At 41.9% G+C, this 19,164-nt stretch overlaps 1 protein-coding gene across 5 annotated transcripts in view; it reads left to right on the forward strand.

The window, feature by feature from the left end:
- Window positions 1-19,164, forward strand: part of KIAA1328 (KIAA1328 ortholog) — a 367,487-nt gene extending 348,323 nt beyond the window's left edge. For 4 of the 5 annotated variants that reach the window (XM_036822915.1, XM_036822917.1, XM_036822919.1 and 1 more), the window contains one exon: window positions 9,458-14,795. In XM_036822915.1, coding sequence (XP_036678810.1) covers window positions 9,458-9,668 — 211 coding nt within the window. In that variant the 3' untranslated portion in view covers window positions 9,669-14,795. Of the gene's footprint in view, window positions 1-9,457; window positions 14,796-18,757 lie in introns of those variants that run through there. The other variant, XM_036822916.1, reaches the window with a different exon arrangement.

Here is a 19,164-nt window from a genome sequence, read left to right on the forward strand (position 1 = left end):
TCTTTCACAGATAAAATGTTTTTAATTTTGATAAAATCTAATTAATTTTTTATTTTATACATTGTGCTCTTGATGTCGTATTTAAAATTTCTTTGACTAACTCCAGGTCACAGATGTTTTTTCCTGTATTTTCTTTTAAAAGTTTTACAATTTATGTTTCACTCTTAAACCTATGATCCATTTAGATTAACTTTTTAAAAAGACTATTTTTTTAGAGCAGTTTTGGGTTCACAGAAAAATTAAGAGGAAGATAAAGAAATTTCTCATATATACCCTGTCCCCACACCTGCATAACTTCCCTTATTATCAACAAACCCCACCTGAGAGGTACATTTGTTACAACTGATGCATGAACCTACATTGACCTATCATAATCAGTTAAAGTCCATAGTTTACATTATGGTACACTCTGGGTGTTGTACATTCTATGAGTTATGGCAAATTTATAATGACATGTATCCATGGTTATAGTATCATACAGCGTGTTCTCACTGCCATAAAACCCCTCTGTGCTCTGCCTATTCATCCCACTTCCCCAACCCCTGGCAACCAATGATCTTTTTACTGTCTCTGTCGTTTTGCCTTTTCCAGAATGTCATATAGATGGAATCATTAGGTATGTAGCCTTTCCAGATTGGCTACTTAGTAATATGCATGTAAAGCCCCTCCATGTTTTTTTCATGACTTAACAGCTCATTTCTTTTTAGTGCTGAATAATATTCCATTGTCTTTATGTCCCACATTCATTCACATCATTATTTGTCCATTCACCTTCTAAAGGACATCTCAGTTGCTTCCAAGTTTTGGCTATTATGAGTAAAGCTGCTATAAACATCTATGCGTGGGTTTTTGTGTGGACATAAGTTTTCAGCTTTTTGGAGTAAATGTCAAGGAGCATGATTACTGGATCATAGGGTAAGAATATGTATAGTCTGGTAAGAAACTGCCAAATTGTGTTCTAAAGTGGCTGTGCCATTTTGCATTTCCACCAGCAATGAATGAGAGTTCCTGCTGCTCCACATCCTCACCAGTATTTAGTGTTGTCAGTGTTCCAGATTTAGGCCATTCTAATAGGTGTGTAGTAGTATCTCATTGTTGTTTTAATTTACATTTCCCTGATGACATAGATGTGGGCATCTTTTCATATGCTTATTTGCCATCTATGTATCTTCTTCGGAAAGGTGTCTGTTAAGATCTTTGGTCCATTTTTTAATCAGGTCATTTGTTTTCTTATTGTTGAGTTGTAAGTGTTCTTTGTATGTTTTGGATAATAGTATTTTATCAGATGTGGGTTTTGCAAATATTTTCTCCCTGTCTGTGGCTTCTCTTCTCATTCTCTTGAGATTGTCTTTTGCAAAGCAGAAGTTTTAAATTTTAATGAAGTCCATTTTATCAATTATTTCTTTCATGGGTAGTGCCTTTGGTGTGGTATTTATGTAGTAATCATTATACCCAAGGTCTTCTAGGTTTCCTCCTATTTATCTTCTAGGAGTTTTATAGTTTTGCATTTTATATTTTGAGTTAATTGTTGTGGAAGGTGTAGGGTCTGTGTCCAGATTCATCTTTTTGCATATGGATATCTAGTTGTTCCAGGCCATCTTTGAGCATTTGTTGAAAAGGTTATCTTTGCTCCATTGCCTTTGCTCCTTTTTCAGAGATCAATTGATTATATCAATACTTATGTGGGCTGTCTATTCTGTTTCATTGATCTATTTGTCTATTTTTTTTTTTTTTGTGCCGGTACATACTGTCTTGATTACTGTAGCTTTATAGTAAGTTTTGAAGTCAGGTAAAGTCACTCCTCAACTTTTTTCTCCTCCTTCATTTTTGTGTTGTCTATTCTGGATCTTTTGCCTCTCCACATTAACTTTAGAATCAGCTTGTCAATATCCACAAAATAACATTCTGGGATTTTGATTGGGATTGATTATGTTGAATCTGTAGGTCAACTTGTGAAGAACTGATTTCTTAACAATATTGTCTTCATATCCATGAATGTGGAATACCTCTTCATTTATTTAGTTCTTCTTTGGTTTTGTTCATCAGAGTTTTGTAGTTTTCCTCATAAAAACCTTATACATATTTTGTTAGATTTATACCTAAGCATTTCATTGGGGGTGGGGTGCTAATTTTATTTCAAATTCTATCTGTTCATTTCTACTATAGAGGAAAGCAGTTGACTTTTATATGTCAACCTTGTATACTACAACATTGGTTATAATTGCTTATTAGTTCCAGGAGGGTTTTGTTGATTCTTTTGAATCTCTACGTAGAAAACCATGTCATCTGTGAACAAAAACAGCTTTATTTCTTCCTTTCCAATCTGTATACCTTTTATTTCCTTTTCTGATCTTAATCATTAGCTAGCATTTCCAGTATGATGTTGGAAAGAAGTGGTGAAAGGATATTCTTGCCTTGTATCTGAACTTAGCGGGAAAGCTACAAGTTTCTCAACATTAAGTATGATGTTACCTGTAGGTTTTTTGTAGATGTTCATATCAAGTTGAGGAATTTCCCTGTATTCCTAGTTTACTGAGAGTTTTTACCATGAATGGGTGTTGGATTTGTCAAATACTTTTTCTACATTTATTGATAGATAATGTGTTTTTTTTTAACCTGTTGATGTGATGAATTACATTAATGGATTTTTAAAATGTTGAATCAGCCTTGCATTACTGAGATAAATCCCACTTGGTTGAGAATTTTTCCATCTGTGCTCATAAAAGATATTAGTCTGTAGTTTTCTTTTCTTGTAATCTCTTTGTCTGGTTTTGGTATTACAGTAATCTGGCCTCATAGAATGTGTTAGGAAGAATGCCCTCTGCTTCTGTCCTCTGAAAAAGGCTGTAGAGAATTCTTATAATTTCTTCCTTAAATGTTTACTAGAGTTCACCAGTAAACCAATGTGGGCCTTGTGCTTTCTATTTTGGAAGGTTACTAATTATTGATTCAATTTATTTAATTGATAAAGGCCTATTCAGTTGTCTATTTCTTCTTGTGTGAGATTTAGCAAATTGTGTCTTAAGGAATTGTTCCTTTTCATCTAGGTTATTACATTTATGAGCATAGAGTTATTCATAGTATTCTTTGATTATCCTTTTAATGTCCACAGGATCTGTAGTGATATATTTTCATTTCTAATGTTAGTTATTTGTGCCATCTGTTTTGCTTTGTTTTGCTTTTAATTAGCCTGGCTAAAGACTTATCAATTTTATTGATCTTTTCAAAAAACTAGCTTTTGGCTTCATTGATTTTTCCCTGTTGATTTCCTGTTTTCAGTTACACTGATTTCTGCTCTACTTCCTATTATTTCTTCTCTTCTGCTTACTTTAGATTTTTTTTTTGTTAATTTTTATTGGAGTATAGTGGCTTTACCATGTTGTGTTAGTTTCTGCTGTACAGCAAAGTGAATCAGATGTACGTATACATACATCCCCTCTTTTTGGATTTAATTTGCTCTTCTTTTTCTGGTTTCCTAAAGTGGACACGTAGATGATTGATTTTAGATTTCTTTTTTTCTAATGTATGCATTCAATGCTATAAATTTCCCTCTAAGCACTGCTTTCACTGCATCCCATAAACTGTGACAAGTTATGTTTTTATTTCTATTTAATTCAAAATATATTTAAGTTTATCTTAAGATTTCTTCTTTGACCATTTGTTATTTAGAAGTGTGCTGTTTATTCAATGAATTCAAAGTATACAAATGGAAAAGGTCGACCTCCTTCCCTGTCCCAGAAGTAGACCACATCTCCCTCCCAGAATATTGAAAGATTCTTCTCTGAAGAAGCTTAATAGTCCCAGAAAAAAAGACCTCCAAATACTGACATGAAGTGACACATCCACTTTAGAGAACAGTCTGGCAGTTCCTTAAAAGGTTAAACATAGAATTTGCAATCCCACCCTTAGGTATCGACCCAAGAGAAATGAAAACATGTTTACTAAAAACACATACATGACTGTTCATAGCAGCACTGTTCACAATAGCCAAAAGATAGAAACAATCCAGTGTCTATCATGTGATGAAAGATAAATAAAATGTGGTATATCCATATTGTGGCATATTATTTGGCAACAAAAAGGAATGTAATAGGGAGTGACTGCTAATGGGTAGTTTCGCGGGGGGGGGGGTGGGAATGAAATGTTCTCAAATTAAATTATGATAGTTGCACAACTCTGTTAAACTAAAAACCACTGAGCTGAATGCTTTAAATAGGTGTACTTTTCTGTTTGTATATTTTACCTCAATAAAACAGTTTAAAGTTTATAAAGAAGCAATCAGCCACATTGAATGCTGGCGAGACATTATGTAAAACAAGGACTACAAAATGTCCATTGGATTTAGCAGCATGGAAGTCACTGGTGAAATTTGATGAGTTCAATTTTAGTATAGAAGATGAAAGCCAGGTTGGAAAAAATTGAGAAATGGTGTGGTTATGGAAATGAAAGAATGTCTTAAGTGCTCTTACTTATCTAGTAAACAGGAAAAGATTGAAGGTTCTAGAGTGGATAGTCAATACTAAAAGGTTCCTAAGAAGCACAAATGGAGTGATTAGCCTTGTCTAAGAGAAGGATCACTTCCTTCAGTGTAAAAGGAGGAAACGATAGGTGCTGAAAGACTTGTGACAAAGTGACGACAACTTCTCATTAATCACCTCCTTTCTCTGATGTGGGAAGCAAGGCCATCTGTTTAGCATAAATTGAGAGAAGGGGAAATGAAGAGAGCAGAACAGCTGATTAGAGAAATACAGTAGCTCTGTCAGAAAATGTTTAGCACCCATTTAAGGTTAGTGACTAGGAATCTGTATTGGATCTGCTCTTTGTTTCTTTCTTGTTTCTTTGATTTTGTTTTATTTACGCTAAGTTTCCCAACTATAATTCACAGAAAAGTCAGACATTTGGATTCATGCAGTATTATGATTTTGCCAGATTTAGGGGAGGGGACAAATATACAGGGGACATGTTTTTAAGAGCTTTGTTAAATGAGTGTTTGGAATGCTGGACCATGAAATTCAAGTTCAATAACAAGTAAAGGGTTGAGAAGAAAGTAAGCTATTAATGGTCCCACCAGGACAGAGATTTGAGCTATCTTGTTCACCACTTTACTCCCAGTTCTTAGAGCAATGATTGTTTGAATTAATGGTTCGTTGAGACCAATGGGCAGAGATAGTGGGAATAGTTGAAAGAACAAGGTTGAGGGTAAGATGTGGGCATCAGGAAGCAGTAGGATGTTTGAGTTACTGAATTCAGAAGAGATGCTGTTTTAATTGGTCACAAGTTCCTGGATATAAAAAGAAAGCCTTAGTGAGAAAGTATTTGACCTGAGAGGTCAAAGAACTAAGTCAGAGTGTTGGTTGAGTGTCATTCATGTAATGTTGACATTAGCAGGGATGATGGTAACAGTTGAAGGAGAAGACTGAATCAAGTGTTATCCTCAGTGATTGAGAGTGAATGGGTAAATAGATGTTACAGATGAAGAGAGGTTGAAGGTGGTAGAGCAGATGACAGAATCCTCAGAGCACTGGGAGTTTAATGAGAGACAGGGAGAATAATGATCAAAAAGCAAAAATAGAAGCAATGATGATCCAAATACTACCTCTTGGCCCTGAAATATATAGGGTATATTGAGTATTAACAATTCTTACTGAGAAGGATGTAAGGGAAACATTGACCTTAGGAAAGAACCAAGTTTCAGTTAAAATGGGAGATAGAGGTAGTACTCTAAGAAGAGCACAAAATACAGCTGAACACTGGGGGCATGGGAAGGGTTGGGGAAAAAAGAGAGTAAAACTATAGAACGTAATAGGGATAGCAGTACTTTGCTAATTTATGATGAATTGGGGTAGAGAATACCCTTTGGGCATTGACTGATTGAAAAAAGGAATGAGAGACATAGCTGATTTAGTCTCAAAAGACCTTGGACCTAACCTAAGTGCTCTTCAATAGCGGATTGGTTAACTAAATTAAGAGTGCTTCCAGGAGACAAAGTAATCTGAAATCATTAAAAATAATGTTATAAAAAATTGATTTGGAAAAAATATCCCCAATATATTAAGTGAAAAAGTAGTTTACACAATCCATATGTATATTATCCTTTTTTATAAAAGGAGAACAAGAAGAATAATTGGATGAGTAATACTTTCATACTGTTTGAAATATATTGTAATTTTGTAAAAGACTAGCTGTCCAAAGATCTAAAAAGCTGCCTATGGAGGAAGGTGCTAAAACTTGAACCATTCATTTTTTCAACAAATATTTAGCTCCTACCTTGGGTCAGATACCATTCTTTGCACTGGAAATAATAACATAAACAAAATAATGACCCTGCTCTTGTAGCTGTTGAAAGAGAAAAGCAAATAAGCAAAATCTGAGAGAAGAGCATCCTAAGCAGAGGATTCAACACACGCACAGGCCCAGAGGTAGGAATCAAGCATACCAGCAGGTTTTTGGCAACCCTGAGCAGCTGCCTTGACGGAGAGGAGTGGGATTTAGAGAAAAAAAAATAATAGTTCTGTTTTAGATAGTTTGGGATGCCTATCACACATCCAAGTGGAGGTATCAGGCAACAGTTGGGTGTATGAGTCTGGAGCTCAAGAGCGAGGTTGATGTTAGAGCTGTACGTTTAGGAGTCATTAACATATTGCTGTTATTAAAAGTCATGAGAATGAATGGAATTACCTAAGACGCGAGAACTGAAGATTAAGCCCTGGGACATTCCATCATTTAAAAGGTAAGAGAAGAGGAGGGTAATCGGGAGAGGTCTACTGAAATCACCAAAGATGAAAAAAGAGAGTGGGAAGGGAAAGCTCCTACATCATGTTTAGCTTTTCATCCAGTGCAGCTTATGCACTGGACCTTGAAATTGTTTCATTTCAAGGTCTTGCCTGGGACTTAAGGGCAGGGTCAGCTACATAACTTACAAGACCAGTGCAAAATGAAAATCCCTTGTTCAAAAGGTAGGATGAAAAATGCAGTTAAAGGGACTAAACTACAAAGCATTTTCCTTTAAGAAGAAATTCATAAAATAACAGGTGATACATGAGTAATATAAACCCACAGATAGCAAAAAAATATTTTTGATGTTATAATTTTATATAATATAATAAATAATAGTACTTTATTAATGTGATAACTTGGTTGAGCATAAGATTTTTCTGGTTCATGTTTTTTCAAATTCATTTATTAGATCATCAAAGTTTATACTTTTAGCAACTTTATTTTAAGTGATATACTTAAAAGCAGATTAGCTGCTCTTGGCAAATGAAAGATCACACATAAATTTTGGTAATTTTTAATTTTGAGAAAGATCTTTCTGCTGATGCAACTGACACTGGAACTGTTAAGGATATTTTATAAGCTGTGACATTCGGATAGATTTCTGATAAATTATTTCAAAATATAAATAGTATATTTTGTATATTATACAAATATAAATAGTATATTTTAGTATATCTAGAACTGATGGTTCTTATGGAACAATTTTTTTAAAAGATTTAACTCTTCATACACATAGTTTCGTGTATATATATAAATTTAAATTTGTACAATGCCATTTTAATGTTTTCTCTGGCATTTTCTGTAACTTGTAGAGGTCATATGAGAAACCGAAAGTCACCTAATGGTTTGTAGGTAATTCAAAATGCCTATTATGCTTTCTATTACTGCATCTTAAATTACAAAGAAAAAACTAATTTTAAAACTGTATTCCTCATTAATTGGTTCATTTGAAGCTGCATATAAAAACAATGTTCTTTTCCATCAAATGCAATAATCTTTATATTTAATTTCTGTTTCTCAGCCTGTGGATATTTGCTTTGCAATGTTGCAGCAGTTTTTAAAACCAGAGATTCTAAACTCTTTGAAGATTTCTGATATCTCTTTGATATGCTATATTACAATGTCCATGCGTATGCTTTTATTTTGTAATAATTTTCCTGACTTTTATTGCCTAAACACTAGCAGTTCTTATCCCAGTGCTCAGGCCAGAGAGCTAATATTTTTGCCTCGGGGATGAGCTCTGGGAAGATAGGCAAGCCAGCCTCCCATGACTGCCACCACCCCAGACTGCTTCTGGCATGAATGTGCATACCAAGCAGGCAGCCAACTGTTTGGCATACACACTGTGCTGTGGGCCAGAACCCACATATACATGCCTGGCATATCTCCTCTGTTCACACACATGCTCCCTTGTCCCATCAGATTTTATTGGGTTGGCCAGAAAGTGCCTTTGGTTTTTAAGTAAAGATAAAAGACACATTTTTCATTTTCACCAAGACCTTTATTGAACAACGTAGTCACCCTTTTGTTCCATTACCTTCTGCCATTTTTCAGGCAGCTTCATAATTCCATCTTCCCAAAACTTTTTATCTTTTTGAGCATAGAACTCTTCCAGATGCCTCTTACAGTCTTCCAGGGAATTGAAATTTTTTCCATTACGACAGATGAATCAGAACTTCCCAGCCAAGCTGTAACAGTTTTTGCCTGGTCTTCAAAGAAACATGCAGTCTTGCGTTATCCTGATGGAAGATTATGCATCTTCTGTTGACTAATTCCGGACACTTTTTGTCGAGTGCTGCTTTCAGTTGGTCTAAGTGGGAGCAGTACTTGTTGGAATCAATTGTTTGGATTTCCTGAAGGAGCTCGTAATAGAGGACTCCCTTCCAATCCCACCATGTACACAACATCACCTTCTTTGGGTGAAAACCAGTCTTTGGTGTGCTTGGTGGTGGTTCATTTCGCTTGAGTACTTATCACATGTTAATTTATACCAACTCATTAATTTAATCCTAACAGGATTTCTGTTGGTCCCTTACGCATGACAAACTGAACTGAGAGACTGAATAACTTTCCCTAAGTCACAGAGCTTGCACATGGTAGAGCAGAGATTTCAGCCAAGTCTGTCTGGCTGCAAAGAATTTGAGAGGCAGCATAGTGTCCTGTGTACAAGGGCTGGAAGCAAATGACCTGGGTTCAAATCCTGACCCTGCCGTGTAGTGTCTTCTTGCTAGACGAGTTACTTCTCTGAGCCTTGCTTTCTTCGTGTATATAATAGGGATCAGAGTACTACAGGACCTACCTCATAGGGTTATGTAGAGGGTTAAATGAAAGTGAGATACGTGTAAAGCATTGAGAACAGTGCCTGATGCTTTAGTAAGCCTGCGATAAATGTTGCTACTAATATTGTTATTGTTATCATGATTACTTTGCCCACTCCACGGTCTGTCTTCACAGGTTAGAAAAGAAGGTTAGTAGTCAGCAGAAAAGAAGAGCTTAGAGACAGACAGACAGCAGAGCCTCTCTGGTGTTTACCTTCCCTAAAGTTCCCCTAGAAGACCCTCCTGCGTATGATGTGATCTGTGATCTGATTCTTGCTCTGGGCAGCCCATCTCTGTGGGCTTTTTGGATTTTAATGGTTTACTGATCTGATCATTTTCTGTCTGGGTTGTATGTGTTACAGGTATGAGACATCTCTATTGGATTTAGTTCAATCTCTGAGTCCCAGGACTGCTTCCAAACCGCGGCCCCATCGCTCCAGAGAAGCTGGGTCATGGCATCACAGTACTTGCCTACTCAGTCGTCTAAAATCAACCCGGAACAAGACCGGGGCAGGCAGGACCCCTGAAGACCTGGAGGAGCATCAGATTCTGGAAGATATCTTTTTCATTTGACACTGAAGCACATGCTGCAAGATTTCCGTCAGAAATGAGTGGGTGTTTTTATATACTGATCCAGGATTTTAAATTATTTGACTGCAATGTAATTGTGTCTCTCCTTTCACAGGGAGGGACCTATCTCACTAGCATCCTGTTACGTGTTGAATATAGAAATCATTCTAAGAACCCAGGGTGTTTCTGATCAGACCAATCAGTAGATAACACATTAAGGACGGATGGGGGTGGAGGGCAGTAGCTTTTCTATGCCAAGCAGAGATTAGAACATTAACATAGGACACTTTCTGCATGGCAGAGGCCTTTGCATACTCAGCCTCATTCAAGAGTGTTTCCTTCTCAATATTTTGCTGGAAAAGGTTGGCTCTCTTTTGTACACAAGGAAAACCTTTCCATTGAGAGATCCCTCTAGTTTAAACGTAGCCCCTTTGTAACATAAGCAATTTCAGAAAGATAGAACCTTTTACCTCTCCACCCTGTTTTCTTACCACCTACCTCTTTCTAAGTCAGTCAGTTAATTCTGAGGTTGGAGTTGGTGCCCCTCCTATCACGAGCAACACTGAGGGCCAATTGTGAGTCAGTCTCGGCAGTCATCAGCCTGGCCGCTGCCCATCCTATAACTAAAAGGGCTGAATAAGCTAGAGGGAGGCCCCCCCAACCCTTAGAAACCAGCATTAGATTACACAAGCGAGTACTGCCCTAGGGGAGGCACTGGCCTGAAATGCTTGTCCTACGGTCGGCCATTTCCCAGGATAAATAAGAGTACTCTCTCAGTATTGTTCCTTGCCCCAAGTGTCTGTTTTATTCACCCTGGTGAACTTCCCATCAGCTGCTACAGGCTGACAGACTTCCCCTGGCCTCCTCTCTCTCCCCATGTGGAGTCAAGGCCCCGATTGACCAGGCCTTGCACATGCTTTGCTCAAGGCCACTGTCTCATGGCCCCAAAGAACCACCTCCACTTGCCAGACAATGTTCCACCAGCCCACGCAGAGTCTCCCCCTTTCTCCCGCTGGGCCTCACAGAGAAAGCCTTTGGAGGAAGTACACTCGAAACGTACTCTCTCTGCTCTCCTGTTCGGCAGAGCTCTTGAGATGGGTCCCTCAGCTTACAGTGGGCTCTAGTGGCCTCTCAGGCTTATGGGCAGTATGATGAGCCTGGTAGAGCCAGTGAGTTTAAAGCTTTGTAGTCATTGGAAGCCAGGGGAAGATATGCATTACTGGATGACTTTATTTGGTGTGGAGCGTGTTGCTTTTTTCTCTCTCCCTTTCACCAGCCCCTGGCCTGAACTGAGACTAAGCCTGTCAGCCATTATTGGTAGCTAACGCCAGACCTGCAGGGCAGCCTGCACTTAGTGAGACTGCATGGCTTCCCTGAGGTCTTTATCTAAATGAGATTATTTCAGCCCACAAAAGCCTCCTGGAGCAACTTCCTTGTCTGGGTAAATCCAAATCTCATTGTCTCTTCAGACCGAGGCCCTGTCACCTCCGCCCAGCCTTCCTTCACTTGGGTCTTTTTGTTCTTTGGAGGAGAGAAGAATATAGCCTACCAATACCATATTCTTAATCTGAGGTTAAGAATATCAGGTCAGGACAAACCAGTTGTAGTCATTCAGTTGAAAGGTTGAAAATTATTGCAGGTTACAATTTCCTCTTAAAGTTCACCCCTAAGAAAGTAACTGAATCAGTTTCATCCCATTCCAGAAGCCTTTGGAAAATAGAGCTTTCTTTGGTGTGGCCAAAAACAGGGTGAAAACAAACGGAGAGCCCTTGACCATTTTCTCAGTTAAAGTTAGGTTTCTAGAGCTATCTTTTCCTTGCCCCGTGTGTCATGACCAGCTTAAGTACACCCAGCTCCCTCGGATCATCCATAACTACACTTTCCTATTCTGGACAGCAGGGTCCTTACTGCTCTCTGGAGTAAGAGGATGCCAGAAAGACCAAGAAAAGGATTGTGATTTCTTCAAGAAGCTTGTTTGCCTTTAGAACAATCATAAACAGGACCTAAACTAAAGGCTTTGGGGGGGTCACAAGCCACAAAATGGAGTTTAATTGCTTCTTTACCTCTCCTGAGTGAGCAATTTGGAAGAGCAAAGATGGATTTTCAACAGAGCATCAATCAACCTATTTTTCATATGCCACATTCCCCGCCCCCGCCAGTTGCCTTTCTCTATCCTGTAGGCATTTCCTGGTCGTCAGGGCAATAGGATGTGAATTTGTGTCTCGTCTAACATCTTCATTATGAATTGAACAATATATGTTAACATTTTAATCTGTGTCTCACTTTGAGATCTATATACATGTATGAAAAGGTTGTTGTAGAGCCTCGAGGCTTTTGTAGAGCCTAGAGGCTTGACCTAATTGCAGACTAACCTACCAAGGGAGAGGGCCTGGCACTCAGGAATCTGCCTTTCCTCCCTGTTAAGCTCTCCCAACAGTGACTGCCTGTCATGCGCTTGCCCAGCCTCCAGCCATTTCCCCAAAGCAAGACTGGACACGTGTTGGCAATGCTGCAGGTAGTGTTACCACATTGCACACCCTGCTTCCCACTGTTCTGGGAGAGAAAGACCAATCAGTGTTTACAAAACGGGACAGGACAGACGCCCATGGAAGCTCCTTAAGTAGGGCCCAAAGTGCTTGATTCAGAAGACCAAAGTCAGTCAAGGAGAAGCTTTCTCTGACAGCCACCCTTCCAGGAGGCACATTTGTGTTTACAAACCTGACCTCCATGGAGGGACTTGTCCAGAGCACCCCGAATGTCACGGGGAGGGAGGGGCTCTCTCCTCCCCCAGAGCCGTTCCTTACACTTGGCGCTGTTTTCAGCACCATTGTTCACATGAGAGATTCGCTGGTCAGAAACTCTGGGGAGGGGACAGGCCTAAAGGAGCAGAGCCGGACGAAGTCTGCCGTCATAGCCAATATCTCAGTGGCTATTTTCCCCATGTGGTTTTGATATTGAATTGTTCCTTGAACATCCCCCATCGGATAAGTGGAGTATAGCTTGAAAGCAAGAGAAGAGCCTCAGGTTATCAAAATGTTATTTCTCTTAGTATTTGTTAAAACAACAGGAACCTATGGTCAGTTGAAAGAAAGAAAGTAGTTTGCCACATCCTACAGGTTTTCCTGGCTGAGTCCAGTTCACTCCCATCACATGAACACCAAGCCTCCTCTAGGTTGTGTGGTCACTAGAAAGGGAGGTTCCATCTGTGCACACCTCTGAGTCCCTTCTTTGTGCTTTTCCCCAAAACTGCTTAGCAAAGAAATGTCTCGGCACTTTGACACAGGAAAAATAGTGCTGCTTAGTTGGCTTTCGGTGCTGGGAGAACATAGGCGAGGGCTTGGATACCTGAAATGCCCAGTTCTGAGATCACCAAGACAGCCAGTTCTGTGGATTCAACCAAGACAGCCAGAGACCCTATCCTGCCGCTGCTCCCCTAGTCAGCCTGACACTTTCCCCTGAACCAGGAGGCTTTGCAGCTCCCCTCAGAGACAGAGGTGGCAAGGACAAAATCATCACTCAACTGGCTCCCAAGCTGAAAATGAGCTAAGTAATCATTGCCCCGATTGTAATAAGATAACCCTTGAATCTAGGAGCAAAGCTAGAGATGAGTAGGGTGAGGGTGACACCCTGGTCCTCAGAGGAAGAATAACCTGGCAGCTAGAGAGCCAGTTTCATAAATGAGTAACCAGCTACACAGTTCCTCAGAGTTTCTCAGAGCTGCTATTCGAAGTGGATTGTTCCTGAGCCCCTTGGGCTCCATTGTTGCATTTAGAACTGGGATTTCTACCCTCTCAGGCTTCAGCTCCATAGCTATTCTCCCTCCCATCCACCTCCACCACATGCACACTCAGAATTGAGTGAGCACCTAGAAAATGCTCAGGGCCTTTTCTACCTCCACTCCTCCCCCCCCGCCCCCCATAATCCCATCACCTTCCAGAGTCACAGAATTCTGTGGCTGGATTAGACCTTAGAGCCCATAGAATCCATCACTTTCATTTTACAGATGAAGAAATTTCAGAGAAAGGTGAGCTCTGGCATCCTGTCAGTGGCCAGTCTGGCTGCCAAGCTGGTACCCTCCCCACTGCAGGGCATCACTACCTTGATCTGGTGTTCCAAGATGAACATTTTTAAGAATCTCAACTAGGACTGAACATTCTACCACCATCTGTTAGAAGTGAGCTCTCACAAACCACTCGGGCCAAGGGGGGCAAAAAATGCAGCATGTCCATTCCTCAGGGGGGTTTTAGGTCAGTAACCCTCAAGTGCTACTGTCTGGAACTTCTTTCTGTTTGTGGAGGTGGAGGCCATGGGAAGGCTATCTCAAGAAATATCCCTGGGAAAAAGATAAATCTCTCCAGGAGGCATAATGGACATCACTGTCTTCTCTAAATAATAAAGGCTGTAGCCCTAGTTAAGACTTCTTCTGAAAAGACAGTGGCCAAAATGAGGGTGAGGCCCACCTTCAATTGGTAGGGGAGGTGGCTAGTAAAACCAGTAGGAATGACCTGTATCATATGTTGCCAATGGGGCGACCACTTTGACCATGACTTGCCAGAACCCAAGGCTTGTCTTCATCAGTTCTGTTGGCCAGTTGAGTGGCTCCCCTGGGCCCAGCATTGTGTTAGATGTTGTTGATCCCACTAAGGAAGAGGTTAACGGCACAAGCTGTGGAACTCAGTAGACCTTATACAAATCTCAGTTACACTGCTTCCTAGCTGAATAATCTTAGGCAATATATTAACCACACTAAACCTAAATTTCTTAATCTGTAAAATTGGGATGCTAATGCATACAGCATAGGATGGTTGTAAGGGTGAAATTTAGTGAAATAATGTATGTGAAGGGCCTAGGAATAGTACCTGGCACATACAAAGTGTTCCACTAATGGTAGCTATCATTATTATCATTTATGTCTCAGTTAACTTACAGACTAGATAGAAGACAAAGCTTCGTACTTTAAATTTTTAACAATAATAAAACAAAAGCCATCACAGTATGTCTTCCAGCAACTGGTAGGAAGCTGTAAACACTATGGTTTCAGAGAGCAAATTGCTGGGCCGAGTTTACTTAGGATTTGTGGGAGAAGGAGGAGTAAAAGGAGGGAGATTTGACCTAGGCTTTGGAAGAGTATCTAAGATGGATGGAGAGTGGGGAGGGACTTGGGGGGTGGGAAAGTGCAGAAGTTGAGTGTTCATTGGCAAAAAGCTCAAGATGTGTTTTGAAAGAATGGTGAGGAGATCACAGCTAGTAGGTGAGGTTCCAGAAGGGAAGTCATCGACCTACACTGAGAGAAATATGCTGGGCCCAAATTGTGAAGAATGTTAAATGTCAGGCAGTGGAGTTCCATCCTTCAACAAAATCCATAAACTATTTTGGAATTACTTGTTTAGAAATATCTACGTTGCAGTAGTGTCAGGCTCTATCAGAGGGGATGGGATAAGGTTGGGAAGGAAACATCTACTGTATGCCTACTAAGTGTTGAGCAAGGTGCATAGATACCTTATTTCATTTAATCCACACAGCAACCCCAAAACAGGTGGCAGTATCCCGCTGTTAGAGATAAGGAAACTGATCTTGGAGAGGTTAGGTGTTGGGCCTCAGCTGCTAAATGGCAGAGCTAGTAAGTGGCCTGGAGACTGGAGCTGTCTAGTTCCACAGCTGTGCTCTTTCTACTGTACAAGACTTTCTCTAGCCTAAGCGGGTGGCACTTTAGGCGGAGACACCAATTGTTACGAAGCTATTGCCACAGGTCAGGTGAGGTGTTGAGAGATTGTCACCCCCATCCATAGGACTGGATAGAAGGGTGTAGAGTTGATACGCCGCTGCCATCAGGCTTGCTAATACCTCCTCCCAAGTGTGGACCTTGTGACGACCCACCCAAAGGAGAGTTAGGGGCTGCAGATCAGACAACCTAGGATCCACGTCACAGGCCCGGGACTGAGTTGGAAAGAAAGACCTCGAATGCAGCACTTAGATCAGCCTTGCTTCAGTTGAGAATGTGCACCAAAAGTCAGATTGCCACTGGCTGAAAAGATAAATAATAGAGCATCGAGGAGGGAGTGACGAGCAGGGGATGCAGAAAGAAGTCAGAAGTTGCTCCAGTGGAGCTCCCTTCACGGACGCACTAGACAGGAGGGTTGATAAGGTGCTAAACCCCAGTAGTGTTGGAGATGCAAAAATCAGGGACTACTTTTAACAAACCAAGGGGAGAACAAAGCCATGGATAGGAAGAAATAGAGATGGGGAACAAAAATAACGTCACTGTAGGGTGATGACGTGGGAGGGACAGAATGAGCCAGGAAAGAAGGATGGAAACCCAGACCCTGTACCAGAAAGGGAGGAATAAATACAGAATATCAGGCATGTGAGTAGAGGCCAATGGGGGCCAGGAGAACATCAGAAACTCACAAAGCACTTACTGTGCACAAGACCCTGGGCTGGCCCTGTGTGTCTTATTCAATCCTTATGAGATGGGGCCTCTTTGCATACTTTAAAAAAAAAAAATCATTTCATTATATGGGGTTTTTCTTGTGAGCCACCTCAAATCCTTTATGGAATGAGGCTAGGCATACATCGCTGCACACCTAAAATTTGAGGGTGATATCTTTGGCACCAATAATGAAAGACTTAACCAAGACTTAACCAAGGTCGTCTGCTAGACCATTCCAAATGAATGGAATTCAGACTCAGAAACGGGGGTTTGGGAGGGTCATTTCTCACTTCCACTCTCCTACCCTCAGCCTCCAAGTAGCACCAAGTCCTCCTACTTCTCAACCTGCCCACTGCTCTCTCGCTCTCTCTCTCTGCTGACGCTTCTCTAGTACAACAGTCTGTTCACTGGCCTTCCCGTCAGGTGGCCTGGATTCATCCTTCAGTATGTGGCTTCACCTCTCTCTGCCTCACTCTTATCTTTAAATGGAGACCATAAACAGAACCTACCTCACAGGGTTACCGTGAAGGTTAAATGAACTAATGTGTGAAGAGTGCTCAGCAGAGAATAAATCAGCACTCAATATGGGTTACCTGTTATTACCATTCTCCAGAAAACTACCAGGGTCATCATTATGTCACACCCCGGCTTAACGTGTTAGATCGTTTCCTATTGCCCTTAAGAGAGAGCTTGGACTTCTAAGCGCAGTGCACAAGGCTCCACTGCAGTCTGGAGACCTCCAGCCCCTTTTCCTGCTCTTTCTTTCTCTTGACTTCTGTCCTCCAACCACCATGAACTTCTCTTAGTTCCTGAAACCACTGTAATGTTCATTTCCTGACTGTCTTATGAGCTCTTTTAGCCCTTTGTGCATCCTTTATCCCTTTGCGCATCCTTTATCCCTTTGCATACAGTAACATTTACTGTGCTAGGTTACCTATATATCTGATTCCTCCTTTAGACTATACAGTCAGACTAAGTTGTCAGTCTCATTTATCACTAACTCCCCAGAGCTTAGCATGGTTCCTGGCACATTGCAGGCTCTCAGTCATTGTTTATCAGACAGATGGATAGGTAAGGTGCATGGGAGGAAGGGAGGGAGGGAGAGAAGAAATGAAACAGAGCTGTGTTTCCAAAGTCCAGCACTCTTGACGCTATTGCAGGCTGCTTGCAGCTCCCTCACGAGGGAGAGAGGACCGTGCCGAGAGGCCTGGGGGAGAGTGGGGCTTGGGACGCCTCCCCTGCATCCCCACACTGACTAGGCTTTTCTTTCCGAAACAAATCTGAGATTTGTAACTTCCCTGCCTAAAATCCAAGGACTCGGCCGTGCTTTCGGGCAAGGAGCACACCCCTGAGAGGGACGTCCCAGGCTCTTGGCGCCTGGCCCACATTCCCGTCCTCCTCACCTCCCTCCCTTCGTTCTGCTCCCCTTGCACCTCACAGCCTTGGGGCATCTCCCGAAGGCACGCCGCTCTTTCCCGCCTGCGTGGCTTTTGCAGGCCCTTCCTTTGGGGTGAATCTTCCCAGAGCCGGCTCCGATGTCACGGCTGCCATGTTTTCCTCACCACCCCCCTCCCCCCAGGCATCAGTATCAACTCTTCTCTCGGCCCCAACAATACCCTGTAGAGCCTTCTGTTACAGCCCACCTCAAACTGTGCTGTACTGTTTTGTGCACTCTTTGTCCTCCCTATTAGAATGTTAATTGTCTAAATACAGCATATATTGACCTTGGAATCAACCCAGCCTTACCACTTGTGAGCTGTGTACATTTAAGCAAGTTACTCATACCCACTAAGCCTCAGATATAATAACTTAGAAAATTATTTGCAAAAATGGAGATGATATCCCTACCTTAGAAGTTTGGGGCCTGGCATGCTGACCTAGCCCTGGAAACTAGCCCAGAGGAAAGCCAGAATGATGAGGCCAAAGTGTCCATGAAGGTAGGGCAGGCAGGGTGACCAGTGGAGCCAGAGGAGGCTCTGAGAGGGGGCTCCTTGGAACAGGAGGGGCCCAGGAGGGACGCGCAGGGCTGCGTTTGTGAGGAGTTGGAGAGGCGGCTGGCCAGAAGACCAGGCCCCTCTGAGGTCTGGACAGGGTGTGGCGCTCGCCTCTCCCGCCCCCTCCTGCGCAGCTGACGGCTGGCGGCCTTGGCGGGCGCCTCGCTAGCACCAGCATGCAGACCACAGCCTGACGGCTGCGGGGATGCCCAAGGCCCACTGTCCTTCACCTGTGCAGCAGTTATAAACTCTGGGTTTCCCTCTCTTTGTCCCTCTCTTCCCCATACTTAAGCCACTTTAAGTTCTGCCGTGGGCTTGTCTGGTGCTGAGAGGAGGGGCTGCAAGAAGGGGAGTTTGCTCTCCTGCCTCTAGCGGCTGCCGGTTGAGACAGGATGAGCTTCAGCCCCAGTGGGTGGTGTGAAGTGATTTAAGCTTGCTGGATTTATATAACACTGAGGAATGGTAAACTGTGTAAATTTGTTATGTTTTCCAGGGACAGTTATTTATGGAGGGGCATTTTTAACTCAAGTGCAGGAGTGTTAAATCATTATAATAAATTCATGCTATTCAGACTTTCTTACATTGTAATAAATTTTTTCTAAGCATGAATGAGGAGATCCATGATTCCTCTAATATACCATTGTGTATTTCTTCTCAAAATGACACAGCTTACTATATCAACTTGGAGAATAATAGAAGATTTACTGAGTTGGAGAAAAAAAGAAAGTTGAGTAGCAATGAGTCTGAGAAGGGACTTGAGAGCGTGACCCCCCAAGCAGAACTTCTCCCCGCCTCTCTGCTTGCTTCTCACCCGACAAGAAGGACAGCACATGCGGCCGCAGCCCGGGAGGGCCTGGCTAGGGGCACCTCCCCGAAATCTGCCGGCTGAGCCTTTGAACGGAGAAATGCGGCCAGGGACTCCAGCGGCCTTCGGTCCTGTCCTGTCCTGTCCTGTCCTTTCCTGTCCTCTCCAGGGGGAGGTGTTAGAGTGGGGCTCTATTAGAAATGAAAACTCTCTCTCCCCATGATGTGAAATCCCCTCCAAAAGCATCAGTCTGGCTAGAGAGCTGCCCTG

This window comes from Balaenoptera musculus, chromosome 14, assembly GCF_009873245.2.
Source record: "Balaenoptera musculus isolate JJ_BM4_2016_0621 chromosome 14, mBalMus1.pri.v3, whole genome shotgun sequence".
NCBI lineage: Eukaryota > Metazoa > Chordata > Mammalia > Artiodactyla > Balaenopteridae > Balaenoptera > Balaenoptera musculus.